Source organism: Apodemus sylvaticus, chromosome 19, assembly GCF_947179515.1.
Source record: "Apodemus sylvaticus chromosome 19, mApoSyl1.1, whole genome shotgun sequence".
Classification (NCBI taxonomy): Eukaryota; Metazoa; Chordata; class Mammalia; order Rodentia; family Muridae; genus Apodemus; species Apodemus sylvaticus.
This window is the reverse complement of record NC_067490.1, coordinates 12,060,454-12,087,953: the sequence shown is the minus strand read 5'-3', so window position 1 is coordinate 12,087,953 and position 27,500 is coordinate 12,060,454. Positions and strand designations below refer to the sequence as shown.

The following is a 27,500-nucleotide window of genomic DNA, read 5'->3' as shown; positions in this document are numbered from 1 at the left end:
ATGTGTATGGGTTGTATGTGTATGTGATGTATGTGTGTGTGCAATATATGTGTGTGATGTAGTGTGTGTGTGGAATGTGTAGGTGTCTGTGTATGCAGTACATGTTTACAATGTGGTATGTGTGCAGTATGTGTGTGTATATACAATGTGTGTCTGGTGTGTGTTTATGTGTATGTAATATGTGTGTGTAGTGTGTGCATGTATGTGTGTTCAGTATGTTGTGTGTGGTCCGTGTGTGATATGTGTGGTATGTGTGTGTATGCATGCAGTGGTGTATGTGTGTGTGGTATGTATATGTGTATGTGTGTATATGCAGTGGTGTGTATGTGGTGTGTGTATATGTGTGTATGTAGTGGCATATGTGTATGTGTGGTGTGTGTATGTGTGTGTATGCAGTGGTATGTGTATATGTGGTGTGTGTATATGTGTGTATGCAGTGGCATATGTGTACGTGTGGTGTGTGTGTGTGCTGTATGTGTGTGTGTAGCATGTGGGTGGTATATGGTTGTGTGGTGTGTGTGCATATGTGTGTGTATGTGTCTGTGTGTACATGCAGTATTATATGTGGTATGTGTATGTGCAGTATATGTGTATTATATGGGGGTGTGTATGCAATGTGGTATATGTTTGTATACTCAGTATGTGTGTGTAGTGTGTGTGAGTGAAGTGTGTGTCATGTTGTGTGCAGGGGACTGTTCAGAAGGTAGCACTAGCAGCATGACAGCACCCAGCATCTCTAGGTATATGAGGTGAAGCACCGCTGAGGACAGGGCACTGCCACACTGTGTGCTGGAGACAGGGAACTGCTCCCCTTGGCCAGTGAGGACCAGGAGGGAACTGGACGCCCCTTGAGGCAGACCCACAGCTGCATCTACTTAATTTGGGGACAGGAACCATGTTGCAGGAGTGCCCTGCTGGATTCTATGACTTTGGGGCATGGTCTGGCCTTCTCTGGGCCTTGTCTTTCTAGGCTGCTCCCTGTCACTGTCTGGGTCTGTGGGCGAATGTTCCTTGAACGGTGGTTGAACCGGTCTGGAAGCCGAGCCGCAGGCCCTGTTCCGGGAACACACAGCTGTCATTGACCAATCGGGTACAACCAGACCTCTTAGATCTGAGCCATGGTCTAGTGCCTGGGGCTACCCCGGCTTCAGTGCCCCAGGAACACTTTTGAGGACATCGTGTCTGTCTCTAAATTCACAGAGGGACTTAGCAGGGGCTGTCTGGAAGGGCACACCGGTGGCCTCTGCCCCTTGCAGGGAACCAGATCTGGAAGGGGGGAGGGGGCCCTTTCCCAGGCTCTTAGCACCTCCCACCTCCCCCGCCCAGAGCCCTCCTGGGGCTGCATGAACTTTAGTCACCTGGTGACAAGCCTAATCGCTGCGCCTCGCCTCCCTGCTGTGACGTCAGTGTTGACCATCCTCCCAGCCTAGCTGAACCTCTCGTAGAGGGCTGCCTATCCCACACCCCACTCAGAAGCCTTCAGATGCCCTTCTAGGATGCTGCCACCCCTTAGCTGAGCTCTTGCCCCCCCTGGGATTAGGTAAGCATGTGGCTCCTATACTGCTGCTCCCCCTTTCCTTCCTCTACCCTGAGGAGATGCCCAACCCCAGATCTTGATCCCATGTGGGGGATGGGGGCACTGAGCTAGTCTGCAAGGGTGACAGGTATGGCTCTGGCTGCTTCTGGGGGACAACCAGCTCTGTGGCCAGGACTTTCTTGGCCGACCTATATTCCTCCTCCCCATCCCAGAACTGCCCTCTGAGGAAGAGGGGTCTCTCTCCTGGGTCCCCACTGCCTCCAGGGCCTCTGGGAAACCCATCAGAGTTACAGAAAGAGAGGGGTCTGGGCTTAAGGACCAGTGACTCAGTTTCCCTCTCAACACCGATTTGGGTGTAGCCAGGCTTCTGGCCCTGAACATTCGTTTAGTGAGTCTTTGAGAGAACTTGGAGGTGGAGGGGTGGGAAATGGAAGGCCAGGCTTCCAGCAGAGTGTCTTCCGCTTGGATTGAAACATCTGCTCACTTGCAGGAGGCTGGGCCAGCCTCCCTGTCCCAGAAGGAAGGGACAGGGGTCAGGGGTCAGGGCTGCCCACTTCCCAGGCTCTTTGGAAGAAGGAACCCCACTGGGTTCCTTTGGGGGCTGTTGGGTGGACAGAGGATGGCTGGATAAGGAAAGATAAACATGTGCACCGTGGGAGTCACAGATGGTTCATCTCGGCGCCCTGAGACCCCAGGACCACTTGAAGTTTACACCTCTGCCTTAATCAGGGTTTCTTTTCCTGCACAAAACTTCATGACCAAGAAACAAGTTGAGGAGGAAAGGGTTTATTCACCTTACACTTCCACACAGCTGTTCATCACCAATGGAAGTCAGGACTGGAACTCAAGCAGGTCAGGAAGCAGGAGCTGATGCAGAGGCCATGGAGGGATGTTTCTTACTGGCTTGCTCAGCTTGCTTTCTTATAGAACCCAGGACCACCAGCCCAGGGATGGCACCACCACAATGAGCCCTCCCCACTTGATCACTAATTGAGAAAATGCCCCACAGCTGGGTCTCATGGAGGCACTTCCCCAACTGAAGCTCCTTTCTCTGTGATAAGTCCAGCCTGTGTCAAGTTGACACACAAAAGCAGCCAGTACAGCCTCCAAACCTAAAAGTAATGAAACACAAGATGCCCCAAACGGTCCAGAGCTGCATGAGTCCGTGGAGGAGAGCAGTGACCACGCCCATCTCCTCCCCCCCTGCATACATGGGAGTGCTCAGTATCAAGGATGAATTGACACCACAAATGGTACTGGCCTGGCCCCTAAGACCCCTTGAAACCTCAGTGTGACTTTCTCACCAGAAATCCCAGACCCTGACCTAGGTCCAGCCCAGGGCCCAGGGTGCCTGTATCAGATCTAAAGGGTATGAACTGTCCCTTGGACAACAAGGACAGGGCCTGGAGGAGGGACAGTAGTGAGTCTGTGTCTTCAGGTCAGAGTCATGCCTAAATGTCGGGCAGGGAGAGCTACTCGGGATGCTGTTGGGGAGACAGAGTGGTGTCCCCTCGATGCTGTTGGGGAGACAGAGTGGTGTCCCCTCTATCCCGGAGTTTAGTTCCCTCCTCTGCCTCAAGAGTTGCAAATCTACTTTCCCATGTAAAGTGAGGCAAACACCAAATCCTGTTACTCTGCCCACCGGCCCCACCCTCCCATCCAAAGGAGAGGAATGCCTACAATGAGCCTGAGTGTTTTTCTAATGTGTTCTCCCTGAATGTTTGCATGCCTACTATGAATGTCTGCGTGCCTGGTGCCCATAGAGGCCAAAAGAGGACAGCAGGTCTCTTGGAACTAGAGAGTTGATGCGAACTGTCGTGTGGTTGCTGGGAATGGAACTCAGAACCTCTGGAAGGGCATCCAGTGCTCTTAAGCACTGAACCCCCCCCCCCTTTTTTTTTTGAGATAGGATCTCACACTGTAGCACAGGCTAGCCCAGAACTCACTAGGTAGCCCATGCTGGCCTCAAATCCACAGCAACTCTGCTTCAGCTTCCTGAGTGCTAGCTAGGGTTGAAAGTGTTAGCTACCACGCCCCTAGTTTTAGCATTTTACACATACCCATCCAAGTTATTCAAAAACACCCCAGCAGGCAAGTGGGGGCAGTGCCGCACAAAGTCCCACCACAGGCGCATACCAAGTCCAGTCTCAGGAAGGGCCTGGACCCTTGAACCCTTTTATTGGGTTCACGTGCTCCTCTTTCGACCAAATCCTGGGCTTGCACATGGATGCCCCGGCCCCTCCCCTCCCGGTTCTCTGACCCCTTCTCCAGGCAGCTCTTGGGACAAGTCATGCGTGCATGGAAGCGGCTGGCAGCCTCTGGCAGCTCCAGAGTTCAGTAGGAGACAGGAAGTCAGCTAGAGCCAGAGGGAGCTTGGCACATCGGGCACTCCAGAAAAGTTCTGGGCCTGCCTCACGGTTAATGTTGTGATTTTTTTTTTCAGGAGTACCACCAGGAGGTAGCCTGCTCTAGCAGTTCAGGGAAGATTGGTCTCTGCAGAGTGCAGGGGAGTTTCTGCCTATCCATACAGCTGTTTTTCAAGAACCACCTCACCTCCCCAAGAAAGGTTTGGGGGCTCTTACTGGACGGTAAGTCTTGACCCATGCAGCTAGCCATTCGGTGCCTTCTTGGAAGGCATGATAGATGTTGTGATCATCGGGTGGATCCAGAAAGACCACACCAGGCCAAATAGTTCCACGTGAGGTTTATTGAGAGAGAAAAGGGCAAGGTGGCGCGGCAGTGGAAAGAGGAGGGGGAAAGAGAGAGGGAGATCAGAGGGGCCTTCCTCTTATATGTGGATGGTGACGTAGCCACAGGTAAAGGTGTGAGGGAGCCTAGTGGATTATGGGAATATGGTGGCTGTTGTCTTGGCAACAAGTGCGCAGGTTGCGCTGTCACCTATGTGATGTCATGGGTTTCGGAGGTCCTGACACCAACAACAGATGTCCAACCCCTAGGTATTCTTGGGGTCCAAAGACAGGGCCAGGCTCTCCGCTAGAGTTGGGCACTCAGAAGGAAAGTGTGAAGCCTGTCCCCCCCTGGAGTTTATCTCAGGACAGTGGTGGCTTGGCTTCTTCTGTAAGCAGGGACTCAGGGCATGTGAGTCTGAAGGGGCTCCTTGGGAGAATCTGCTGGGAATGAAGTCCGCACAGCGATGAGCCCTGAAGATAAACAGGGGTTTGTAATAGCGGAGGTAGGATCCAGAGCTTCTGGCAGAAGGAATGGCCTGGCCAAAGGTCTGGGGGCCAGACAACCCACACATTTCTAGGAGGCCGGAGGAAGCCCAGGACTGTGTCCCCAAGGCGTGACTTTAGACAGTGCCCAGTTGGGGGAATCGGGTGGTCTGGAGTTCTCGAGGCTGGGTCTGACCCTACACTTTCTCACTGTGTGACAGAGCCATGAAGAATCGGTTTCTGGTGCTGGGCCTGGTGGCTGTGGTTCTGGTGTTTGTCATCATCGGCCTCTGCATCTGGCTGCCCTACACCTCCAGGAAACCCGATCATGTGTACTCCAGGGCCGCCGTGGCCACGGACGCCAAGCGCTGCTCGGAGATTGGACGGTAAGTGGGTCTGCTCGGGCGAGGCACCCTGGAAGACTAGTGAACTCAGGCATGACTCAGCTTCCCCATCTGCAAAACGGACATAAAGCTTGCCCGGTAAGCTGTTCCCTGGACTCTCTGACTAAGGAAAAGGACAGTGACCCGAGGGCCCCTCTTTTCAGCGTGTCTCTCTGAAACATGCTGCTGCCCGATTTTCATTTTAGATGGTGTCGTTTTATTTTTTACTATTTACAAAGATTACGTGTTCATTTTGCCTGAGGGTATGTTTATGCACCACTCGCATGCCCGGTGCCCTCAGAGGCCAGAAGAGGACATTGGATCTTCTGGCTCGGGATTATGGTTGGAAGTTGCAATGGGCTGGTGCTGGGACTTGAACCGAGGGTCTCTGGAAGAGCAGCCAGTATTCTTAGCTACGGAACCACTCTGCAGCCTCTGCCCATGCTAGGATCTTATCTCATTATACGTAAAAGTCAATTCCCATTTAGAAACAATCAGGGGAAAGTGGGTTTTTTTCCTTCTCGCTCTAGCCCAAAGATTTACTTTTTAGTATTATTATTTTTGTTTGTTTTTTGGATTTTGGTTTTTTCGAGACAGGGTTTCTCTGTATAGCCCTGGTTGTTCTGGAACTCTGTAGACCAGGCTGGCCTCGAACTCAGAAATCTGCCTGCCTCTGCCTCCCAGAGTACTGGGATTACAGGCGTGTGCCACCACCGCCCGGCTTATTTATTATTTATTATATATAAGTACACTGTAGCTGTCTTCAGACACACCAGAAAAGGGCATCAGATCTCATTACAGATGGCTATGAGCCACCATGTGGCTGCTGGGATTTGAACTCAGGACCTCCAGAAGTGCCATCTCTCCAGCCCTAAAAGTGTTATTAATAAAAAGTAGCCCCCCTTTTTTCAATGAAATCAAGTACATTTGTTTGCTTGGAAAAGAAAAAAAAATATATGTCTTTAAGAAACAAAAACTTTGCAAGGCATAGGGGCACAGGCCTTTAATCCCAGCATTCAGGAAGCAGAGGCCAGTGGATATTTGTAAGTTTGAGGCTATCCTGGTCTACATAGTGAGTTCCAGAGCTATGTAGTGAGAGCCTGTTGAAAGAAAGAAAGAAAGAAAGGAAGGAAGAAAGAAAGAAAGAAAGAAAGAAAGAAAGAAAGAAAGAAAGAAAGAAAGAAAGAAAGAAAGGAAGGAAGGAAGGAAGGAAGGAAGGAAGGAAGGAAGAAGAAAAGGAAAGGAAAGAGAAGAAGAGAAAAGAAAAGGAAAGAAAAGAAAAGGAAAGGAAAGGAAAGGAAAGGAAAGGAAAGGAAAGGAAAGGAAAGAAAAGGAAAGGAAAGGAAAGCTTTGGACCTAGAGAAATGACTTGGACTGTGCACTGCTTTTTCAAAGAACCTGAGTCCAGTTCCCCACACCACGTTCACAACTGCCTGAAACTCCAGTCCAAGGGATCTGATGCTCTTCTCTGACCCCCATGGGTACCTGGGGGTCAGAGAAAACACACACACACCTAAAACAAAACAAAACAAAAAACCAAACACGTCCCCTGTAACCTCAGCCCTCCGGGTAAGACCCCATCTCAATAAACTAACCAGACGAACGAGCCAGGAAACAAAAACCTGGCCCAGCTAAGCATGGAAATTTGTACCTCTCACCTCAGCGCTCAGGAGGCTGAGATTTGAGGCCAGAGTAAACCTGATGCAGCATGAGGTTCTGCTCAAAGCAGAAGCCCCTGGCCTAGGGTCTCTCTTCTGTCATCTTTTGGGCTAGGTGGCCAGGGGGTGTGGCAGGGTAGCCCTGAGAGCCCTCTGGCTCTTGTCTTCTTTTGTGCTGTTTAGGGATATGCTCCAGGAAGGTGGCTCTGTGGTGGACGCAGCCATTGCAAGCCTGCTGTGTATGGGGCTCATGAACGCTCACAGTATGGGCATCGGGGGCGGCCTGTTCTTCACCATCTACAACAGCACCACAGGTGAGTGCCCATGGGTGGGCAGGTGAGTGGCTCAGGCTAGCCCCCTCCCATCAGCGTGAGTTGGTCTAGAGCAGCATAGTTGGGTGTCCCCTGAGCTCCCTTGGCAGGAAAGGATGGGGCTAACCTGGTCTGCCAGCATGTTTCTTTCTTTTTCTTTCTTTCTTTCTTTCTTTCTTTCTTTCTTTCTTTCTTTCTTTCTTTCTTTCTTTCTTTTTTTGGTTTTTTGGATTTGGTTTTTTTTTTTTTCAAGACAGGGTTTCTCTGTATAGCCCTGACTGTCCTGGAACTCACTCTGGCCTCGAACTCAGAAATCCACCTACCTCTGCCTTCCAGAGTGCTAGGATTACAGGCGTGCACTACCACCACCTAGTTAACGTGTTTCTTTTTATAGGAAAAGCTGAAGTTATCAATGCCCGTGAGGTGGCTCCCAGTTTGGCCTACAGCAGCATGTTCAATAATTCTAAGGACTCTGAAGAAGGTAAGCCGTCACATGGGTCAGCACTTACAGGGAACGAGTGCCTGTCTGAGGCCTGGGGACAGCTCTGGTACCCATGACACCCTCCCATGACAAATGGTTAGATCGGCATCATGAGGGGAGGGGTAGGTTCTCTTGTTTCTTCTCAGCCCTGCACTGAGCCACCCATGTGTGCACATGGAGAAAATAATCACGTGGACCTTTGGTGTCCACAGAGCTCCTAGGTTTGTCTCCTAACACGCACATGGCCTGTAACCCCCTGTCCAGGGGAATCTGATGTCCTTTTTCTGACTTCCTTGGGTACTTCATGCATATAGTACGTACATGCACATGTGCACACAAGCCAAGTACTCATACAATAAAATAAATAAGTAAATCTTTTTATATGAGTACACTGTAGCTGTCTTCAGACACACCAGAAGAGGGCATAAGACCCCATTACAGATGGTTGTGAGCCACCATGTGGTTGCTGGGAATCGAACTCAGGACCTCTGGAAAAGCAGCCAGTGCTCTTGACCGCTGAACCATCTCTCCAGCCCAAGTAAATCTTTTTAAAAGCCTATTTGGCTTCTATATTGCACACACGCATACCTTCCTCCCTGTCAATACTCCCCAAATAGTTCAGTAGGCTGCTGGTTACAGAGCCTTAACTAGGTGTTAACTACTGCGAGTCATCACCAAACAATTAAATACATGGGGGCGTGCTTCATATACAGGCTGTGGGTATCCATGCATTTTGGTATTTGGGGGGTTTCAGAATGCTGAGAGATGAGTTCCTTAGTGTAACATTTCCCGAGGGTCACTGAGACTGTCCCCTTGCCAAAGTGAGTGGATTTTGCTGATAAGGCCCTCCCCCCCATCCCCCACCCCCACACACAAGGTTTCTCTGTGTAGCCCTGGCTGTCCTGGAACTCACCCTGTAGGCCAGGCTGACCTCGAACTCAGAAATCCACCTGCCTCTGCCTCCCAAGTGCTGGGATTAAAGGCGTGCACCACCACTGCCCGGTTGGTTTAGGAATCTGTTTCTAATGAATTCATTAGCTCCTTAAAGATGTGAACCAGAAAAAAGGAAGACATATTAGGTCAGCTGGGAAAACTGAAGCACACAGAGAAAACAAAGCTAGCATTGGGACCCAGGTCAGTAGACAGGAGGAAAGGGCCTGTCTTAGATCTCGTTACTATCGCTGTGATGATGTGCCCTTACCAAATGCAGCTTGGGGGAGGAAAGGGTTTATTCCATGAATAGTTCCATATAGCACGTTTATCATTAACAGCAGTGAGGGCAGGAACCTGGAGGCAGGAGCTGGTGCAGAGGCCATGGAGGAGTGCTGCTTACTGGCTTGCTTCCCCTGGCTTGCTCAGCCTGCTTTCTTATAGAACCCAGGACCACCAGCCCAGGGATGGCCCCACCCACAATGAGATGGGCTCACCCCATATCAGGCAATAAAGAAATTGCCCTACAGGCTTGCTTACAGTCTGATCTTATGGAAGGCTTTTTTCTCAGTTGAGGTTCCCTCCTCCCTGATGACTCTGGCCTGTGTCAAGTTGACATAAAACCAGTCAGTAAGTACCTGGCTCCTGCCACAGAGCTGGAGCGTCTTGCTGCCAGCCTTTCTCTGGTACAGTCTGGTGGAGCCCAGGAATTGTGTGGAACGAGAGTGACTGAGGGTAGCTCAGACAGAGAGTTGGGGGGCGGCGGGAGGGGTCTGGCTTTCCCCAAGTCTTGTGGGCAACCATAGTCCTGACGCAGGATTTCGCATGGAGGTCCTCTGAGGACTTGTCCAATCATCTGTGGCAGCAAACACCAGCACACAGCCACGGGCTCCCCGTTCTGAACCCTGTATGAAGTATTTGAGCTATGATCTTAAACGTCTCTTTTCCCTGGATAGGGATGAAGCCCAGGGGTGAAGGCCTTGTCTAATACCTGGGAGGTCCCGAGTTTGAACCCTAGCACTGCCCTAGCAACAAATCCCCTCCCTCTCAGGCTACTCTAGCCTCAGGCATTAAATAGATTGGAAAAATGTTGCTGCTTATTTTTTTTTTAATGTGGTGCTAGAAATAAACCAGACAAGCACATGACAGCAGAGTAAACTACACAGCAACTCCTTTCCTGTTTTCCTTTTTAGGTAGGGTCTTGTGGCTGCTCCTGGACTCCTTCTGGAGACAGTCCTTAAACTTGAAAGGCTTCCCGCCTCAGCCTCTCAGGAGCAGGGATCATAGCCCCAGCGACCATACCCAGCCACTAACTACCCTTCCACACTCCCACTCCCCACACCTGTCTGTCTTTCTTTCCACCTCTGCTCGTCCCTAGGTGGCCTATCGGTGGCCGTTCCTGGTGAGATCCGCGGTTATGAGCTGGCACACCAACGACATGGCCGGCTACCCTGGGCTCACCTCTTCCAACCCAGCATCCAGCTGGCTCGCCATGGCTTCCCTGTGGGCAAGGGCTTGGCAAGAGCCCTGGACCAAAAGAGGGACATCATTGAGAAGACGCCAGCCTTGTGGTAGGCGGCCTCATGCCCACATGGTCCATCCTGGGAAGGGCTGGTGGTGCTGTGCTCTGCTCTCAGGAGCCTGTCACTCAGGGGCCAATGTTAAACCTTCTCACCGTGTGAGGAGACACAGTCAGAGACTAGATTAGAGGCTCCAGCGAACAATGAGGCCCAAGATAGATAGGACGCTGGAGACCCCAAGACACCCCAAGCAAGAGGACAACCCACCTGTGGACAGGCTCTACCTGTGTTTGTCCTCTGCACCCTGAGGACAAAAGTGTGAGGAGTGGATGTGAGGTAAAATTGGTTTCCCACACCTGCCGCCTTACACGGGTCCTCTCTGCCCCAGCGAGGTGTTCTGCCGGCAAGGGAAGGTGCTTCAGGAAGGAGAGACGTTGATTATGCCAAAGCTGGCTGATACGTTGCAGGTACTGGCCCAGGAAGGCGCCAAGGCCTTCTACAATGGGAGCCTCACAGCCCAGATTGTGAAAGACATCCAGGAGGCTGGTGAGTGGGCTTGAGCAGGGAACTCCACAGAAGGAGCCCTGAGTGGCTCTGAGGTGTGCTCCCCACCTAGGTGGCCTCTGGGTCCTCGGGGAGTGCTTGGCAGGTGGGGGGGTGCGGGGAAGGGTCAGCACGGATTCACAGCTCCTGCCTCCCGCCAGCCTGAGGAGCACAGGAAATCCCTTCGGGTGTGAATAAAGGTATGGAAGCCCTTGGGGCTGAGGAGGAACTAGGGGCTGCGGATCTGGAAGGATGACCTGCAAGAAATGGCTATCAGGCAGAGGATAGCCTGGGCTAAACAAGGGTTATGAGTCCTGTGGAAGAGCTTATGAGAGAGACGTTAGTCACGGCATTCTCATCCTGTTTCCAGAGGTAGGAAGATCAGCATATTGACTATTTTTTAAAAGATTTATTTATTTATGTATATGAGTACTGTAGCTGTCTTCAGACACACCAGAAGAGGGCATCAGACCCCATTGCAGATGGTTGTGAGCCACCATGTGGTTGCTGGGATTTGAACTCAGGACCTCTGGAAGAGCGGTCGGTGCTCTTAAACTGCTGAGCCATCTCTCCAGTCCAGCATATTGACTTTTACTGCTGTAAATCCTACTTAGAACCTGTTCCTCAGAGAATTAGGAGACTCCTCCCATCCACGCGGTCATCAGTGAAGGAGGAGGTTGGTAAGGGAAAGATGGAGGCAGGTATTTCACACATGGGAAAGACCCTTGGGCTGCAGAGATGAACAGTAGGCCAGAAGGCTGTTGATTGAGCCTGGCGTAGGTGGTAAGCACCATTAGTGCCTAGGGGGTCCCGATGATGGTCAGGGCTATCTGTTTGATGGCCCCGTGGGCCCTTTGGATGGTATATACCATTCCCTCACTACGGTACAAACCCATCCTTGTCTTCAGTGATGACCAAACTCCTTAAACAGCCCTGACCCCATAGTGTAACCTTGGCCACACTTCTCGATGTCACCCTGTACCGTGCTCAAGAGTAACCCCAGTCCGACGTGATCCAGCCCCACCCCCACCCCCCCGACCACGATGCAATGCCATTACACAGTCACTGAGCTGCTGTCCCACGGCAGGGGGCATCATGACGGTTGAGGACCTGAACAACTACCGTGCGGAACTGATTGAGCATCCAATGAGCATGAGCCTCGGGGACTTGACCCTGTACGTGCCCAGTGCCCCACTCAGCGGGCCCGTGCTGGTTCTCATCTTGAATATCCTCAAAGGTGAGATGTCTCTCTCTAACCCTGCTGAGGAGCAGGGACAGAGACCCAGTGGAATGTCTACACTGCCCCATGGCTTGTAGCCTCCTAGAGGCTGCTTAGTGCCGTACCTCCTCACAAGGTTCCTCACAAGAGGTGAGAAGGATAGGGGGTGATGCTTAGCAGCTAGAGGAGGGAAAATGTTCAGGAAGAGTCAGGGAGTTCAGGCCAGGAGCCTTGTCCAGAATGCTTCTGGCTGGTCTAAGTGATCTTCCAGAAGCCCAGAGACCTTGGGACTCTCAAGCTGTCCCTGTCAGATCAATGTTGGCATGCCCTCTTCTTAACCACGCCCTTCTCACATGGACACTGCTGTTGGGTATTACATATTTTCTTTTCCTATGGCAGAGGGTGGGAAACATGGCTCAGAGATGTATTAACCCCTCGAGCCCCAGTTGCCTACCAATACGTGCTTGGATACCATTCAGGATACAACTTCTCTTCGAAGAGCGTTGCAACCCCAGAGCAGAAGGCGCTGACGTATCACCGTATCGTGGAGGCCTTTCGGTTTGCCTATGCCAAGAGGACCATGCTTGGTGACCCAAAGTTTGTCGATGTGTCTCAGGTAAGGGGGGTACCCCACAGTAGGCAGGAGACCTGCCAAAGGGGTGCTGGGTGAGCTCTCAAGGCTTCCCTCCCCTGCCCCTCCCCTCATTTGTGCTTTCTGAACCGAGTCTGATTTCAGGGTAAACTCATTACGATGTACCCTGACCTCTAGTTGGTGGAGCTCACAGTGTTGGGGAAACTGAGGCAATGGATAATTGGTGTCTTGTTATCCCGCCTCTAAGTCCAACACCTCTGCAGCCCAGCTCCTATTTCAGATCCTTTGCACGTGCGTGGGTCTTTGACCTGGAAGATTCTGGAGTGCTCAGTGTAGGAGGACGGGTTGTATCTCTCAGGAACGATGAGGGCTATGAAAGGAATTAAGACCTGGTAGGCAGAGAGCCCCACTCTGTATCTAAATTGGCTCCAAATTCAAGGCAACCCTGTTACCTCAGACTCCTAGTGCTAGTTTACAGGCACGAGCCACCAAGCCTACCTCTCCCCTCACTTTCTTTCAGTTTTCAAAAATGTATCCTCATAAAACCTGACCTAGAACATCAGTGCACACCTGGCGCCCCTACTGGTTTGTGAGCTTTTTTTTTTTTTTTTGCTACAAAAGTCTTTCCTGTCTCTATCGCCCACTATCCCCTTGTTTCCCTGAGTAAGAAACCATTGCCACGGCCCAGGGTATATTCCCGAGAGCAGTGGTGTTGTCATACACTGCGTGAGAAAACCAGCACCAGGGTCACATGACTCACATCTGCCAGAGGTGGAGCCCTACCCCAGGGTCTCTGTATCTTTTAGGTTTAACATTAATCAAATCACATCCCACCCTTTGCCACGATGCCTCTTACGGTCGACCATTTGGTTGTTGCGACAAAACCCGAGAGGTACAGGTTCTGAGCCTGCAGTAAAACAGATAGACCATAGTGGCAGAAAGGTAGAATGGAGCAAAGATGACTCCGTGGTGACACTGGACGGGACCAGGGCCATCCATCCTCCTTCTTCTTCTTCTTCTTCTTCTTCTTCTTCTTCTTCTTCTTCTTCTTCTTCTTCTTCTTCTTCTTCTTCCTCTTCTTCTTCAATATTCATTTATTATATGTAAGTACACTGTAGCTGTCTTCAGATCCTTCAGAAGAGGGAATCAGATATCATTATGTAATTGTAAGATGATTGTAAGCCACCATGTGGGTGCTGGGATTTGAACTCAAGACTTTCAGAAGAACAGTTGGTGCTCTTAGCCACTGAGCCACCTGTCCAGCCCCACAATCCATCTTTCAAAAGCACATCCCTATGTGCCTAACCCATGTTCTCCAACAAAGGCTGTGCCTTCCAGACGTCCATCACTGTCCAGTAGTTCATTGGCATCTCCACTCCAATCTACACATATCACCCCGGCATTCCAGGGGGGCTGAGGCACGAGTCAAGAGCAGCCTGTGACACATACGAAGACCCTCACCCCCCCTTTCACCCTATATCACACACACACACACACACACACACACACACTTCACTTCTATCAATGGATCAAACCATTGATTAGGTTAGAGCCATCAGATCCAATCTCCTCAGAAAGCACAGACACATACAGAGGTGAGTGTTTTGCTAATCACCTGGGAGTCTTTCAGTACAATCAGGTTGACAATCAAATTAGCCGCCACACTGCCCCGCTCCCTTAACCTGCAGAAGACCCTGTTTATAGATTCTGAACAGGAAACTGAGGCACAAGTCAAGGCCAGCCAGAAAGAAAGGGAGCCCAGGACCTGTTAGGCTGGGCTAAAGGCCACGCAGACTACTCACCTGCAGGAGACTTTCCCTGTCTTCCTAGCCATGCATCTATTCATAAATCCCCTCCCTGTTCAGAATCTATCTGCGAAGTTGTAGCAGGCTCCTCAGGTATCCAAACTCTAGGAGTGAAACATTAAATCCTAGCCCACAGTCAGCTTAGGTCGCCATGCAGCTCCTCCACCCACTAGCTGATTCTGGGACCCCCTGAAGCTACAGGGCCAGCAGACACCCGCCTGCCTGTAAGTCTCTGACTCTAAGGAACTCCCCCATTCTCAGATTCCAGAACGGCAGGCGCTGGGGCTTTCTAAGACCAGCTGGGACAGCCCTGTTGCATTCCCTCCCCCCTCCTCCCTCCTAACCTCCTCAGGCCAGCTCTGGGGTCTCGGCAGGTGATCCGCAACATGACCTCTGAGTTCTACGCTGCCCAGCTCCGAGCCCGCATTACGGACGAAACCACTCAGCCAACCGCCTACTATGAGCCCGAGGTCTACGTTCCGGATGATGGGGGCACTGCCCACCTGTCTGTGGTCTCAGAAGATGGCAGTGCAGTGGCCGCCACCAGTACCATCAACCTCTAGTAGGGGCTGTGCAGCTGCTGGGCAGAGCAGGGACTGGAGCTGTGGGTTGGGGGCTATCTTCATTTTCTTTAAACAGAAGATGGGGAAACCCACCTTGGCAGCATATCCAGCATGGGGGACGTGGATGAGGGTTGGGGCTCCTAGTGAGTGCTCTTGGCGTGGGCTGGGGAATAGCTGGGCTGGTTGTAGATCACTATCTAAGCTGGTCTATCTTCAGCTTTGGCTCCAAGGTCCTTTCTCGGGTCAGTGGTATCCTGTTTAACGACGAGATGGACGACTTCAGCTCACCCAACTTCTTCAACCAGTTTGGGGTAGCCCCCTCCCCAGCCAACTTCATCATGCCAGGTGCAGGCTGGGAATCCTGAGATGTAGGAGGTGAGTTGGGAGGGGGCTGGTACCCTAACCAGGCAGCTGATCGCCATCCCTGTCTCCTCCTGTGGTCTTAGGTAAGCAACCCCTGTCGTCCATGTGTCCCTCCATCATCGTGGACAAGGACGGCAAGGTTCGTATGGTGGTCGGAGCCTCGGGAGGTACCCAGATCACCACATCCACTGCCCTGGTATGTGCCCTTCTGCCTGCCCTTTCCTGCCCCCGTTTCTCCTCCTCGCCCTTGCTTCCGGGCCTATGATGACATCTTGTTATACTTACCCTCCAGGCCATCATCAACAACCTTTGGTTCGGATATGATGTGAAGAGAGCCATAGAGGAGCCCCGGCTGCACAACCAGCTTTTGCCCAATACCACGACAATAGAGAAAGACCTCGATCAGGTAGGCTGGGGCTGAGGAGACAGAATCATGAGAGAGCGTCCTAGAGGCTGGCCATCTTCTGAGCCACCGCAGAGCAAACGGTCTGCAGTTTGCCCCCTGGACAAGGCATATGGTCCCCAGCCTAGATCATTCTGAGTCCTTGCTCAATGTCAGCCAAACAGCCAGTTCCTAGGAGACCTTAGCAGCTCAGCCACCTCTAATTCTTTCTGATCACCTGACCAGAAGCAGTTTATAACTGGGTTTGTGAGGTCTGTGACCATACAGGAATGGTTCCAGACACATCTGTGGCCTTGCTGAGACGCACCCTGCCCTCTCACCCTCAGGCGGTGACTGCCGGCCTGAAGACTCGGCACCACTACACAGAGGTCACGTCCACCTACATAGCTGTGGTTCAGGCCGTCGTTCGAACATCTGGCGGTTGGGCAGCTGCCTCAGACTCCAGAAAAGGCGGGGAGCCCGCTGGCTACTGAGTGCCTGGAAGAGGCAAGACCGACCTGCAGCCAAGGGACGAGAGTGGGAAGAGGGACAAGAGTGGGACTCTGGAGAACATGCTGCCCCTGGGTGGGACAGAGCGGCGTAATAAACGGAGGCCACAGCAGAGCGGCGGGAAGCCTTTGCGGGCTGGACTTGCCGTATCGTGGGCTTTAGTGTCTTGTGTATGAAATGAAGCCATCTGGCTTGGAGAATGGTGAGGCAAGATCCTAAGACTTACCATGATGTTAGTCATCAACCTTTAAGTGGGGGGATCCCACTGTGCCTGAGAGTTAGGAGGAAGGGGTAAACAGAACACCTAAATTGACCTAAGCATGAACACTTGCAATATCAGTCACTAGAGGGCGCCTCGACCTTGCCGTTAACTAGGACAAAGCAACCCGTGGCTGCGGGGCAGACGGAGGGTGGGGGGAGCAGGGGTGGGGGTGGGGTGGAGAAGAGGGGAGTGGGCTTCCAGGGCAGATGTGGGCTCTCATTGGCCAGCACTTAGTGGGGTAAAACTGAAGGAGAGTAGGCTAGATAAAAGGCAGAAACAAGGCGACTTGGCCAGAGCCTTGCTTGGGGTCACTTTCCAAGCACAAACCCAAAGTGAAATCCAAGCTTGTCCTGCAAGAGTCCCAGTTTTCAAAAACCAGCAGGTCCACCAGTTATCGGAAACCCACAGATCCACGAGGGGAACACAGCCCAGAAAAGCACACTCCTTGTCTTAGTCAGGGTTTCTATTACTACGATGAAACACCATGACCAAAACAGCTTGGGGAAAAGAGGGTTTATTTGGCTTACACCTCCACATCATAGTTCATCATCAAAGGAAGTCAGGACAGGCACTCACATGGGCAGGATCCTGGGGGCAGGAGCTGGTGCAGAGGCCATGGAGGGGTGCTGCTTACTGACTTGCCCCTCATGGCTTGCTCAGCCTTCTTATAGAACCCAGGACCGCCAACCCAGGACCACCAGCCCAGGGATGGCGCCACCCACAAGCAGCTAGACCCTCCTCCATCAATCACTAATTTACAAACCGTCCTGCAGGCTTGCCCACAGCTGGATCTTCCTGAGTTATTTTCTCAATCGAAACTCCCTCTCTGATGACTCTAGTTTGTGTCGAGTTGATATAAAACTATCCAACACACTCTTTCGGGGGCAACCCCGCGTGCCATGTTAGGGTCCAGAGAACCCACAGCTGTGGCTCTGAGGTAAGGGGATTCCTGGAGACACGTAGAAGTGAGCCAATGAGGTTGTCCCAGCCTAAGAGCTAAACATTGCCCCTTGAAGTGAGCATAAGTTGGAGTCCCTGAGGGAAGGGGCCCGGTAGCTGGAGTAGGGTCCGAGGAGGTTAGAAGTCCTGGTACTTCCAACCTGTCCGTGGGAAAGCAGGGTTTTCCTGTAGGTATGCTCCAGGTCTGGGCCCTAAAGGTTTCTATCTCTGGGGTTCCTTGGGGAAGATGGAGGCTGGGCTGAAGGGGGGGGCGCAGTCATTCCTCAACCCATATTTGAAGGGGAGAAGGCAGGATTCCCTAGGTCAATATATTGAGGTCAGTATGTCAGTGTTTCATGCTCCGTGGGACTGGCCCAAGAGTTCCGTGGACCCAGGGTGCTCGGAAGTATACTGCACTCTCCCAGACCCACGGGCGTGTAGCCCGGAGCTTCTTTGGAGACTAGGGAGCTTGAGTGACCGTTCCTTTCTGTTGTCCTTTCTGTGGTACTTCGTGGGTAAGAGCCTTTGGAGCCACCAGAACTTTGGCCTTCCCAGCCAAATCTAATGCGGTGCCAAATCTTGAGAATCTGCAGAGCTGCCTCTGAACTCTGCACTGTGACTGAGCAGGATGTCCCAGCCAAGCAGGGATGGGGGAGGGGGAGAAGATAACCTACCCTTGCGTTTGCTTGTCCATCCCCCACCCACCTGCCCACCCACTGCTTTGGCCTTAGGGGGCTGTGGCTGGTGAGTGGACTGGCCTATACTCAGGAAGGTGCTTTGGTTCCTGGTTCAGCAATGGCACTGTAGTGTTGGGGACAGTGGGGATGGGGAAGACTCCCACAGACACTACCCACTCCCTCTAGGAAGATGTGGGAACAGACTTACAGGAAACAGGCTCCCTGGCCCAGGCTGAGCAGGGACTCTGGATGTGACACTTAACAGGATGGGTAGCCAGTACAGGCATTCCCTCTCCCAGTCTCATATTTTTTGGCAGTGACAAGTGGGAGTAATGATGATGGGGGTGGGGGGCAGGCAGTGGGGCGGGGCACGCTCAGTGGAAAGAGAGTGAGGGATGATGGGAAGGCACTGAGACCGAGAGCCCAGATCAGGGCTCTTCTGTACTGCACACCTCTTAGGTCTGATCACCAGAACACATTGGTAGATCCTCACGCCTCCGGCTGGCTTCCACTTGAACATCCTGAGACTATAGATGTTCAGGCAAGGCCCAAGCCAGGCCCCCAAGAGGAGGAGGCTCACCAGCCCAGGAATAGCTCTGAGCACTTCTGAGCCCAGCCGGTGGAGCTCTGAGCTGCAGAAAGAGGGGAGGGGGTACCCAGGTAGGATAGCCCCTCTCTCTAGAGGTCTAAGGTTGAGTTTTGGGGTTACCATGTCCCAGGAGACAATTCAGCATCAGTGGGTGCTGGGGCACTAGACATCTGGCCTGCCTACTCACCCTTTCCCACTCCACGCCCATGTGTATGCTGAGGCTGTGCCAGGCTGTTATACCCTGGTCCCCTTTCGGCCCCATCCCTGTTCCAGGTGGGTGGTTAGATTGAGAGGCTGCCTGGGTGGAACCAGCTGGGAGTGCAGGCTGAGGAAAGGGGCATCACCCTGCAGGAGACACCCTGACTGACCCTAAGCTTTTGGGAGGCAGGAAAGCAGCAGCAGGGTCCCGTGCCCCAGTTCCCCTGGGTGCGGCAAACATCACATTGCCAGCTGCATTGGGATTGAGGAGTCTCTGGGTGTTGCTGGGGGCAGCAGGGCAGGCCGTGGGAATCAACTGGCAGTGAAAGAGTTAACAGCGGCAGCTGGCTCTTCTCCTCCTCGAGAAAAAACTCCCTGTAGATGTCTGGCCTGCTTCCAGGGCCAAGCCTTGGGAGCTAAAAAACTGGAAGTTCAGACCTGTGGCTAGATCGGCCACAGTTTCCCTCTGGGGGAGAGTAGCAGCGGCCTGGCCACAGTCTGCCGGTCTGTCTGTCTATCCATAAACCCATCTGGCTGTCTGGCTTCCTGTTGCTCTTCTGTAACCTGCCTGGCCACCTGACTGTAAGGCTGTCCGTTATCCTTTCTATCCAGTTGCCTGATTTGTGTGACTGTCTGTCTTGCTGGGCCCATCATCTTTCCAATCATCTGTCCAATCGTCTGAGTTCACCGCGTGGAGTTTCTTTCCCCTTCACCTGACAGTTTATCTCTACCTGCCTCCCGCCTCTCCGTGGACCACTGAGCCATGGCACAGAGCCACAGGGCCACCGTCTGCCTGGTCCTGCTGGGCCTGGGTCTGGGTCTGGTTCTCATTGTGTTGGCTGTGGTCCTTTCTCATCGCCAAGTCTCTTGCGGTCCCGGCACCTTCACGCGTGCAGCCGTAGCAGCTGACTCCAAGATCTGCTCAGATATTGGACGGTGAGTAAGAGGTGGGTGTGAACTCAGTGGCCCTTGGCAGCTAGCCCGGCTGTGCCTGGAGACTGTGTAACTGTGGTGTGTGAAGGGGGACACGTGAGTGCCGGCCATGCCTGCTGTGGGGAAAGGGCCTTGTGTGATTTGACGTCCTACAGCCCTTGTACAGAAGCAGCGTGCGTTTGTCTGTAGGGAAGATGGGGGGACTCAGGACAGTGTCGCAAAGACAGTGTGAGTCTGTTGTTGAAGACCATTTACACAATGCTGGTTGGAAAGGCAGACTGAATGGGACCTGCTTCTTTGTCCCCACTGGTCCTGACCAAGACTTGACCTTTTTCAGAAACCTGGGCAACGGGCCTCAGGGTTCCATACATTGGTCAATCCCGCAATACTCAATGCCTCCCAGGGCCAGTATTAAAGCATGTTACAACCGTCAGGACCTCCTGTGGCAGGGTCTGGCCTTGGTGAGTGGAGTGACTGATGTGTAGGCTGGGAAGGAGAGAGAGAGAGAGAGAGACAGAGAGAGAGAGAGGCAGAGAGGCTACTACTGTAGGTGTTTTCTAACCATCTTCCAGGAAACCCAGCCCATGGGAAGCCTCTGCTATCCAGGACCAGCCTGAGGCAGGTCCTGGTCCCCTGCCTCCCACTGGGCCCGTGAAACCCAGGCTAGTCTCTCCTTCCTTCCAGTCATCGGGGTCTCCTTCCCAGAATATCTGCCTGGTAGCCCACTGTCGGGGGTTCCAGTGCTTTGTAAACCGCAAGGCTGGGTCCTGCAGCAGAGAGAGTGGTGGTCCCGGACCAAAAGAACTGGCTAGCATGCTTTTCTGTACTGTTCTTGAATTCACCTTCCATCCGTCTGTCCTTCCTTCCTTCCGTCCATCCTTCTTTCCATCTGCCCTTGCTTCCATCTGTCTAACCACCCTTCTGTCTCTGTCCATCTGTTCTTCCTTCCTTCCTTCCTTTTGTCCTGCCTTCCTCCCCTCCTCCCTTAATCCATCCGTCTACCCATCCTCCATCTCTCATGCTCACAGTAACCCTCAACCCTGCTAACCCGGTTCCCAGACTTCCTGGAGGATTCATGTCTGCATTTAAATTGGAAGTCGATAGGAATGGCAGTCCCGATGAGTCCGTGAGGCGGGACAGTCCTTTCTACGCCACGTGGCCTTCCCAAGGGACACAAGAGTTAAGACCAACCGTTCTCAACTGCTCTGGCTCCTTGAGATGCTGCGGCATCTATTTAATCCTCCCAGAATGCAGAGATGTAACTGAGGTGGGGTTCGTGTGCACACTCAGGCCTCACAGAAAACCAGCCAGATGAGCAGCCCCCCCCCACCCCCACCCCACATGAACAGAGGGGTGTGCTTCTACTACCTGTGAGGAAGCCCTCTGAACGGCAAGCAAGCAAGCGCTTGGTCTGTGAGGGTCAGGCCGTGGTTGGTGCTTGGAGCCTGCACTTTAAACTCTCAAGCTTCCCCTGGTGAAAAGCGGATGTGGGTTCCGCCACAGTGTTTTGTCAAACAACGGCCCCTGCTTCCTGTTCTTGTTTTAAGAAGCCAGGGGTGGGAAGGAGCCTATGGACCCAGCTACTTACCGTGAAAGAGTGGTCAGTGACCATAGCCAAACTAGGCCCTAAGAAAGGTGCCTGCTGTATGGCCCCTGGACAAGATCTTTCCCATTCCACTTAGGATGTCTGCCCAGGGGAAGAACCTGGCTAGTGTCACAGCGGGAAGTCTCGCTGCTACTGCTGTTCTCACCAGGACAACCTGGCTAGTGTCACAGCGGGAAGTCTCGCTGCTACTGCTGTTCTCACCAGGACCAGGACGGGAAGGCTGTGGAAGGGTCAGTTTTTCTAAAGTCCCCCACATCTCCCCAGGACCCCAATCTGCCCGGCCCCTGCGTACTTAATGGCCACACCTTTATTTACCAAAATCCCAGATGGGAAGGCTCCTTTGGGGTTCTGGTGAGTAGGTTTCTGGAGGGCGGCCACCTTGGACTGACAGTGGGTTACAAGTTGGGGTGACAGTTAAACCCCAAGGGCTATGGGTGGCTGCTTGATGGCCTCCTGGCATCCGAGGGTTGCACCCTTAGTTAGAGGGGAGCAGTTACACAAGCCAAGTTATATGGATGGAACCATGTGGGCCTCAATTTCCTCTCTGTGACGTGACTTTTAGGCTGCCACCTCCTTCATGGGATGGCTGAGAGCACACGGGTGAATTCACCTCACACTGGACATGTTCCTTCAGTAGCTCTTCATAGTCATTTGCCTGGGTTGATCCGGCGGACATAGGCCAACATCTCAGGACCCAAGGGAAGATTAGGGTGTGGCTCCTGGTCTCCATCTTCCAGGGCTTGGGCTTTAGTTTCTCCTCTTTCTTCCTCTCAGCCTAAAACTTGTTCTGAGACCTTCCTGACCTCTGCATTCCTGACCAGCTCACCAGGAAGTGACTGCCGTCCCTGACCACTAGGGCTCGGGATGAAAAGCTCTTTGCATCTAGGGATAGCACACACATCTGCAAATGCCCTGTGTGAACACACAGGGCTGAGTGAGCCTGTTGAGGCTGTAGTGGTGACATCAGAGCAGCCTGTCGATTCCTTGGGGACAAGTGCACAGGAAATATTTCACTCTCCTACTGAACCAGAGACTGATCACATTTCCCAAGGGAGGAAAGCCAGGGACCAGAAGCTGAGGTACCTGCCTCCCTCTTAATATAGCAGGAATATAGCCCTACCATAGCAGTGCTACCTTAGACCCAGGCTCCTGGCTTATGCCTATGGTTATGGGGTTGGGGATACATGTGGGTAAGTCGCGGGTCCTTCCCCTACCTGCAATATCTAATACTTTTGTCATTGATTAAATATGGGGGGAGCGGGTGCATGCTCAGTGGCCCAGAACTTGTGTAACATACATTAGGTTCCGGGTTAAGTTGTTCCAGCGTGGTAAAATGAGGAACAACTATACTCTGTCATCACCTACTGACACAATGTAACCAGGACACAATGTAACCAAGACAGACACAGCCCTGCCTTTGTGCGAGGAAACACAAACAGATCTGTAACTATGTTGAATAGTTAGGTAGGATCATTGTTTATGCGAGGTTTTTGTTCTGTGAAAAACTCTCCCTCAACCTCTCCCCCTCCCTTTCCCTTTCCCCCTCCCCCCTCCCTCCCTCTCTCCTGTGTTGATCAGGACAACCCCCCTTGGTTTAGTCATCCCCAGGATAAGTCCAGTTGTGAGCCATCACGCCTAGCAGCATGGAGCGATTTCCAACTCTCTTTCTGCCATTTTTATTAGGTCGTACATTAGATGTATTTTCTTTCTTGTTATTTCTCTCCCGTTAACATGCAGTGAGGCTTAAGTCACCTTTGTATTCCTAGCACGAACTCCGCTCAATAGGGATTCAATATGATTTTTTTTTACCGTAGGCGATCACAATTGGGCTTCCTAATTTTTGCCTCGATGATCAGATGATCAGCGATCTCAGCGATCTCTGTAATTTTCCTTTGTTACACCTGCCTCGTCGGCTTGGGTTTGTTTCCGCACGTGGATCTACTCCAGGGCCTTTGTGCGCACCAGGCACACGCTGCACCCGACCGTCCCCCACCCCCACCCCACCCCACCCCACCCATGCTTTTATTGTATTTGGTATCAGATTCATGCTGCTCCCATAAAGAACCGGGAAGCTGTGTTTTCTTTTCCTGTCGCTGTGCTAAAACACCCAGATAACAACTTTATTCCGACTTTATTCAGTTCACCAGGCGCTTGAAGCACCAGTCACACCCACAATCAAGACCCAGCAAACAAGCCGGGCTGTGGTGGCGCACGCCTTTAATCCTTGCACTCGGGAGGCAGAGGCAGGCGGATCTCTGAGTTGGAGCCCAGCCTGGTCTACAGAGGGAGTTCCAGGACAGCCAGGGCTACACAGAGAAACCCTGTCTCAAAAAACCACGCCCCCAGCCCTCCCCCAAAAGAAAAGAAATGAGAAAGACAAGACAAGGAAAACTTGAGCTCCGTTTATTTTCTCCTTTCCATACAGTCCAGGGCCCCTCCCAGGAACCCATCAAACCACAGCAGGTGGATCATCTCACCCCAGTTAACCTAATCGAGAGAATCCCTTCACGCATGTGCAGTGGCCAGTCGCCCAGGTGATTCTAGGTCGCTCTCTGACGATACTACCCACCTACCGCAAACATGCGCATGCTCTCTCCTGTTCTCTGCAAGAAAGACGCTTATTTTGGCTTGTTTTCAAATGGGCTGCTCCATCTTTACTTGTTGAGAAGAATGTACTGGCTGAGTCTTCTGAGCTAATTGAGATCTCACACGTCTTCTCGGCTTCTCGGGGTGAGCTCTCCACTAGGCACATTTGGGGAGCGGTGGAACTTTAAGAGGCAGGCAGAGTGGGGGGACCTTGTGAGTGCTGGGGCACACCCTGGAAAAGGACTGGGGAGACCCCTGTTTCTCCATTTTATTTTATTTTCTTTCTTTTTTTTTTTTCTTCTTCACTCTCTGGGAGATTGGTTCTGTGCCACCAAACAGAGCCACAGACACAACTGGCCCACGAACTCCCGGGCCGTGAATCAAAATAAACCTTTTCTTTATAAGAGTTGACTATTTCCGTATTTGTTATAGTAACAGAAAGCTGGTGTTCCCTCTGTGTTTGAGGTCTTTGTGTATGTGACTGTGGAACCTTTAAACAGTGGTTTCTATTTCTGTAGTAGATATTAAGTCTCTATGTTTTAAATATTTTACATTTATTTATTTAGTGAGAGAAGGGGAGGGAGGAGAGAGAGAAGGAGGGGGAGGGGGAAAGGGAGAGGGGAAAGGGAGCAGAGGGGGAGAGAGAAGGAGAAGGAAGGGAGGGAGAGGGGAGCGGAGGGGAGGAAGGGAGGGAGGGAGAGAGAGAGAGAGAGAGAGTTATGTGGATCACAGGACTGAGTTAGTTTTCTTTCATCATGTGGTTTCTGGAAATGGCTCTTAAATCACCAGACTTGGCACCTAGCACCTTTCCCCCACTGAACCCTGTCACCAAGCCAAGTTTCTATTTCTTTGTGTGAATTGCAAAAAACTAGTAAATCCTTTTCAAGGAACGTGTCCACTTTATTCACACTGTCACATGTATCGATATACCTCTTTTTGGTCCTTTGTTCTAAATATCAAATCTTTCTAGGCATGGTTCGTTGGGGTTTTTGTTTGTTTTTGATACTGAGAATTGGCTTAGGGCCTTTAAGATACCAGAGAAATGCTTCAGCTCTGAGCTATTTTCTTTTTTTTCAGAGCTATATTCTTTTCTTCCAGACACCTACATACAAACCCAGTACTTGGGAAGATTCTGAGTTTGAAACCAGCCTGGCCCATGTAGCAAGACCCTGGGTAGCATCTTTAGAATGTTTACAGGGGCCTGCGATGAATCTTTGTTCCTGATCTGCCTTAATGGGACTGAACCAGGGGCCTTTAAAGCAACATTTGGCTTTGCTGGTTTCCTTATGAGTTCTGGAACTAAGTGCCAGGGCCTTGAGCACGGTGGGCAGAGGCTGGACCTCTGAGCCACACCCTTGGCTGGTGATTATAATGACTGTGTATTTGTTTCTCCTTGTCTTACTCTCTGCCTTGATCTCGATCTCTTTTGTCTTCCATTCCTCTTAACTTACGCTTGGTATTGACATCTAAGAACACAGCTCATGGGCCGGAGTGATGGCTCAGCGGGTAAGAGTACTGACTGCTTTTCCAGAGGTCCTGAGTTCAAATCCCAGCAACCACAGCCATCCATAATGAGATCCAATGCCCTCTTCCGGTGTGCCTGAAGACAGCTACAGTGTACTTACATATATAAATAAATCATTTTTTAAGAAAAGAATATAGCTCAGAGCTAAAGCATGTCCCTGGTATCTCAAAGGCCCTAAGCCAATTCTCAGTATCAAAAACAAACAAAAAAACCAACTAATTTTTTTAAAGATAATCATGTTGAATTTATGTTTGAGATAGGGCTTAAGAAACACATGATAACAGATTACAATTTGTTTCTGACTAAGTCATAAAGAAAGAAGCTGGGCTTGACTCAGGGCACTGGTCCAGGATTGAGCGTCTGGTAATGGCCTCTTGCTTGCAGACTCCGCAATGTGGCGGAAGAGAGACACAAAAGGAAAGTGGATCCCCAAATGTACTATTTCCCCATTATTAATTAATGGTGCTCTCCAACCACGATCGCCTCTCCCTGAGCTTCACACTCTTGAGTGGTACTGTTTACTCCTGGAGGACTGGCCTGTTTTATTACGCTTTATATTTTGTTTTGTTTGTTTCCTGAGACAGGGTTTCGCTGTGTAGCCCTGACTGTCCTGGAACTCACTCTGTAGACCAGGCTGGCCTCAAACTCAAAAATCCGCCCGCCGCCGCCGCCGCTGCCGCCACCGCCGCCGCCACCACCACCCGGCTTGCTTTTCCTTTAAAGAAATATGTTATGTGTATGAGAGTCTACAGGCATGTAAGTACATACACCACTTGTGTGCCTGGTGCCCAAGGAAGGCCACCCCAGGTGTCCTGGAACTGGAGTTATGGACAGTTTAATCCCAGCATTTGGGAGGCAGCTGCCATTTGAGTGCTGATGACTGAACCGTGGTACTGTAGAAGAAGAGCAAGCTTTTAACTCCTACCCAGCCCCACCCTCCTCCTCCTTTTAAACGCTCAAATTATCATAATATGAACAGCAAGACTCCCTTTAAGTCAGAATCTATACATTTCACTTTATTTTAATGTGTATGGGTTTTGCTGCAAGTATGTGTATGACCACATGCGTGCCTGATGCCTTCAGAGGTCAAAGGTCAAATGGAGACACCAGCTCCCCTGAGGCACAAGTAGTTGCAAGCCACCATATGGATACTGGGAATCAAACCTTGGTCCCTTTCAAGAACAACTGATATTCTTGAACTACAGAGCCATCTTTCTGGCCCACTGCTAAGTTCTTTGACACATATCGTATTAGTCAGAGTTCTCTTATAATAGCAAATACCTCAGAAATCATCTATAAAGCCACATTTAGGGAGCTGGAGAGATGGCTCAGAGGTTAGGAACACTGACTGTTCTTCTAGACGTCATGAGTTCAATTCCCAGCAACCACACATCTATAATGGGATCCAATGCCCTCTTCTGGTGTGTCTGAAGAGAGCAACAGTATACTCATGTACATAAAAATGAATAAGCCGGGTGGTGGTGGCACATGGCTTTAATCCCAGCATTTGGGAGGCAGAGGTAGGCGGATTTCTGAGTTCGAGGCCAGCCTGGTCTACAGTGTGAGTTCCAGGACAGCCAGGGCTACACAGAGAAACCCTGTCTTGAAAAAAAACAAAAAAGCAAAAACAAAAAACAAAACAAAAACCCAAGATAAATAAATAAATAAATCTTAAAGAATTAAAAAAAAAAAAAAAGCCAGGCAGTGGTGGCACATGCCTTTAATCCCAGCACTTGGGAGGCAGAGGCAGGTGGATTTCTGAGTTTGAGGCTACCCTGGTCTACAGAGTGAGTTCCAGGACAGCTAGGGCTATACAGAGAAACCCTGTTTTGAAAAACAAAAAAACAAAAACAAAGCGACGTTTATTTGGCCTCCCGTTCCGTGGGTTTTGCCCATGGTCCTGTTGGTCCTGTTGTTCTAGAGTAGCACCCAGCAAAGCTCCTCACACCATGGCTGCGATAAAAACTGGACAGGGAGGGAGGGAGGGAGCATCCAGGCATGGCTTCAGTCTCCAGAAGAGCTCCCTGAGGCTACACATCTCCCCCACCCCCACCCCCACCCCATAGGCTCATACATTTGAACACTTAGTCACCAGTCAGTGGAACTCTTTGGGAAGGACTAGGAGGTGTGCCCTTATTGGAGGAGGTGTGCCAATGAGGGTGAGCTTTTAGGTTTCAAAGCCTACGCCAAGCTTGTGTTCTCTCTCCTCTCCTCT

General features: G+C 51.5%; 2 protein-coding genes across 3 annotated transcripts in view; both read left to right on the top strand.

Moving 5' to 3' along the window:
• Positions 1-16,116, top strand: part of Ggt1 (gamma-glutamyltransferase 1) — a 23,064-nt gene extending 6,948 nt beyond the window's left edge. Inside the window, exons 2-14 of the mRNA XM_052163853.1 lie at positions 3,981-4,125; positions 4,932-5,096; positions 6,935-7,065; positions 7,457-7,543; positions 9,852-10,044; positions 10,382-10,539; positions 11,624-11,773; positions 12,235-12,371; positions 14,527-14,714; positions 14,933-15,060; positions 15,162-15,274; positions 15,371-15,484; positions 15,808-16,116. Of these exons, the coding sequence (XP_052019813.1) occupies positions 4,936-5,096; positions 6,935-7,065; positions 7,457-7,543; positions 9,852-10,044; positions 10,382-10,539; positions 11,624-11,773; positions 12,235-12,371; positions 14,527-14,714; positions 14,933-15,060; positions 15,162-15,274; positions 15,371-15,484; positions 15,808-15,954 (1,707 nt within the window). The 5' untranslated portion in view covers positions 3,981-4,125; positions 4,932-4,935 and the 3' untranslated portion in view covers positions 15,955-16,116. The remainder of the gene's footprint in view (positions 1-3,980; positions 4,126-4,931; positions 5,097-6,934; positions 7,066-7,456; positions 7,544-9,851; positions 10,045-10,381; positions 10,540-11,623; positions 11,774-12,234; positions 12,372-14,526; positions 14,715-14,932; positions 15,061-15,161; positions 15,275-15,370; positions 15,485-15,807) is intronic.
• A 2,947-nt stretch (positions 16,117-19,063) lies between these two features.
• Ggt5 (gamma-glutamyltransferase 5) overlaps positions 19,064-27,500 on the top strand; it is a 27,943-nt gene continuing 19,506 nt past the window's right edge. The window contains exon 1 of one of the 2 annotated variants that reach the window (XM_052163473.1): positions 19,064-19,571. In XM_052163473.1, the coding sequence (XP_052019433.1) occupies positions 19,399-19,571 (173 nt within the window). In that variant the 5' untranslated portion in view covers positions 19,064-19,398. The remainder of the gene's footprint in view (positions 19,572-27,500) is intronic. The other variant, XM_052163472.1, reaches the window with a different exon arrangement.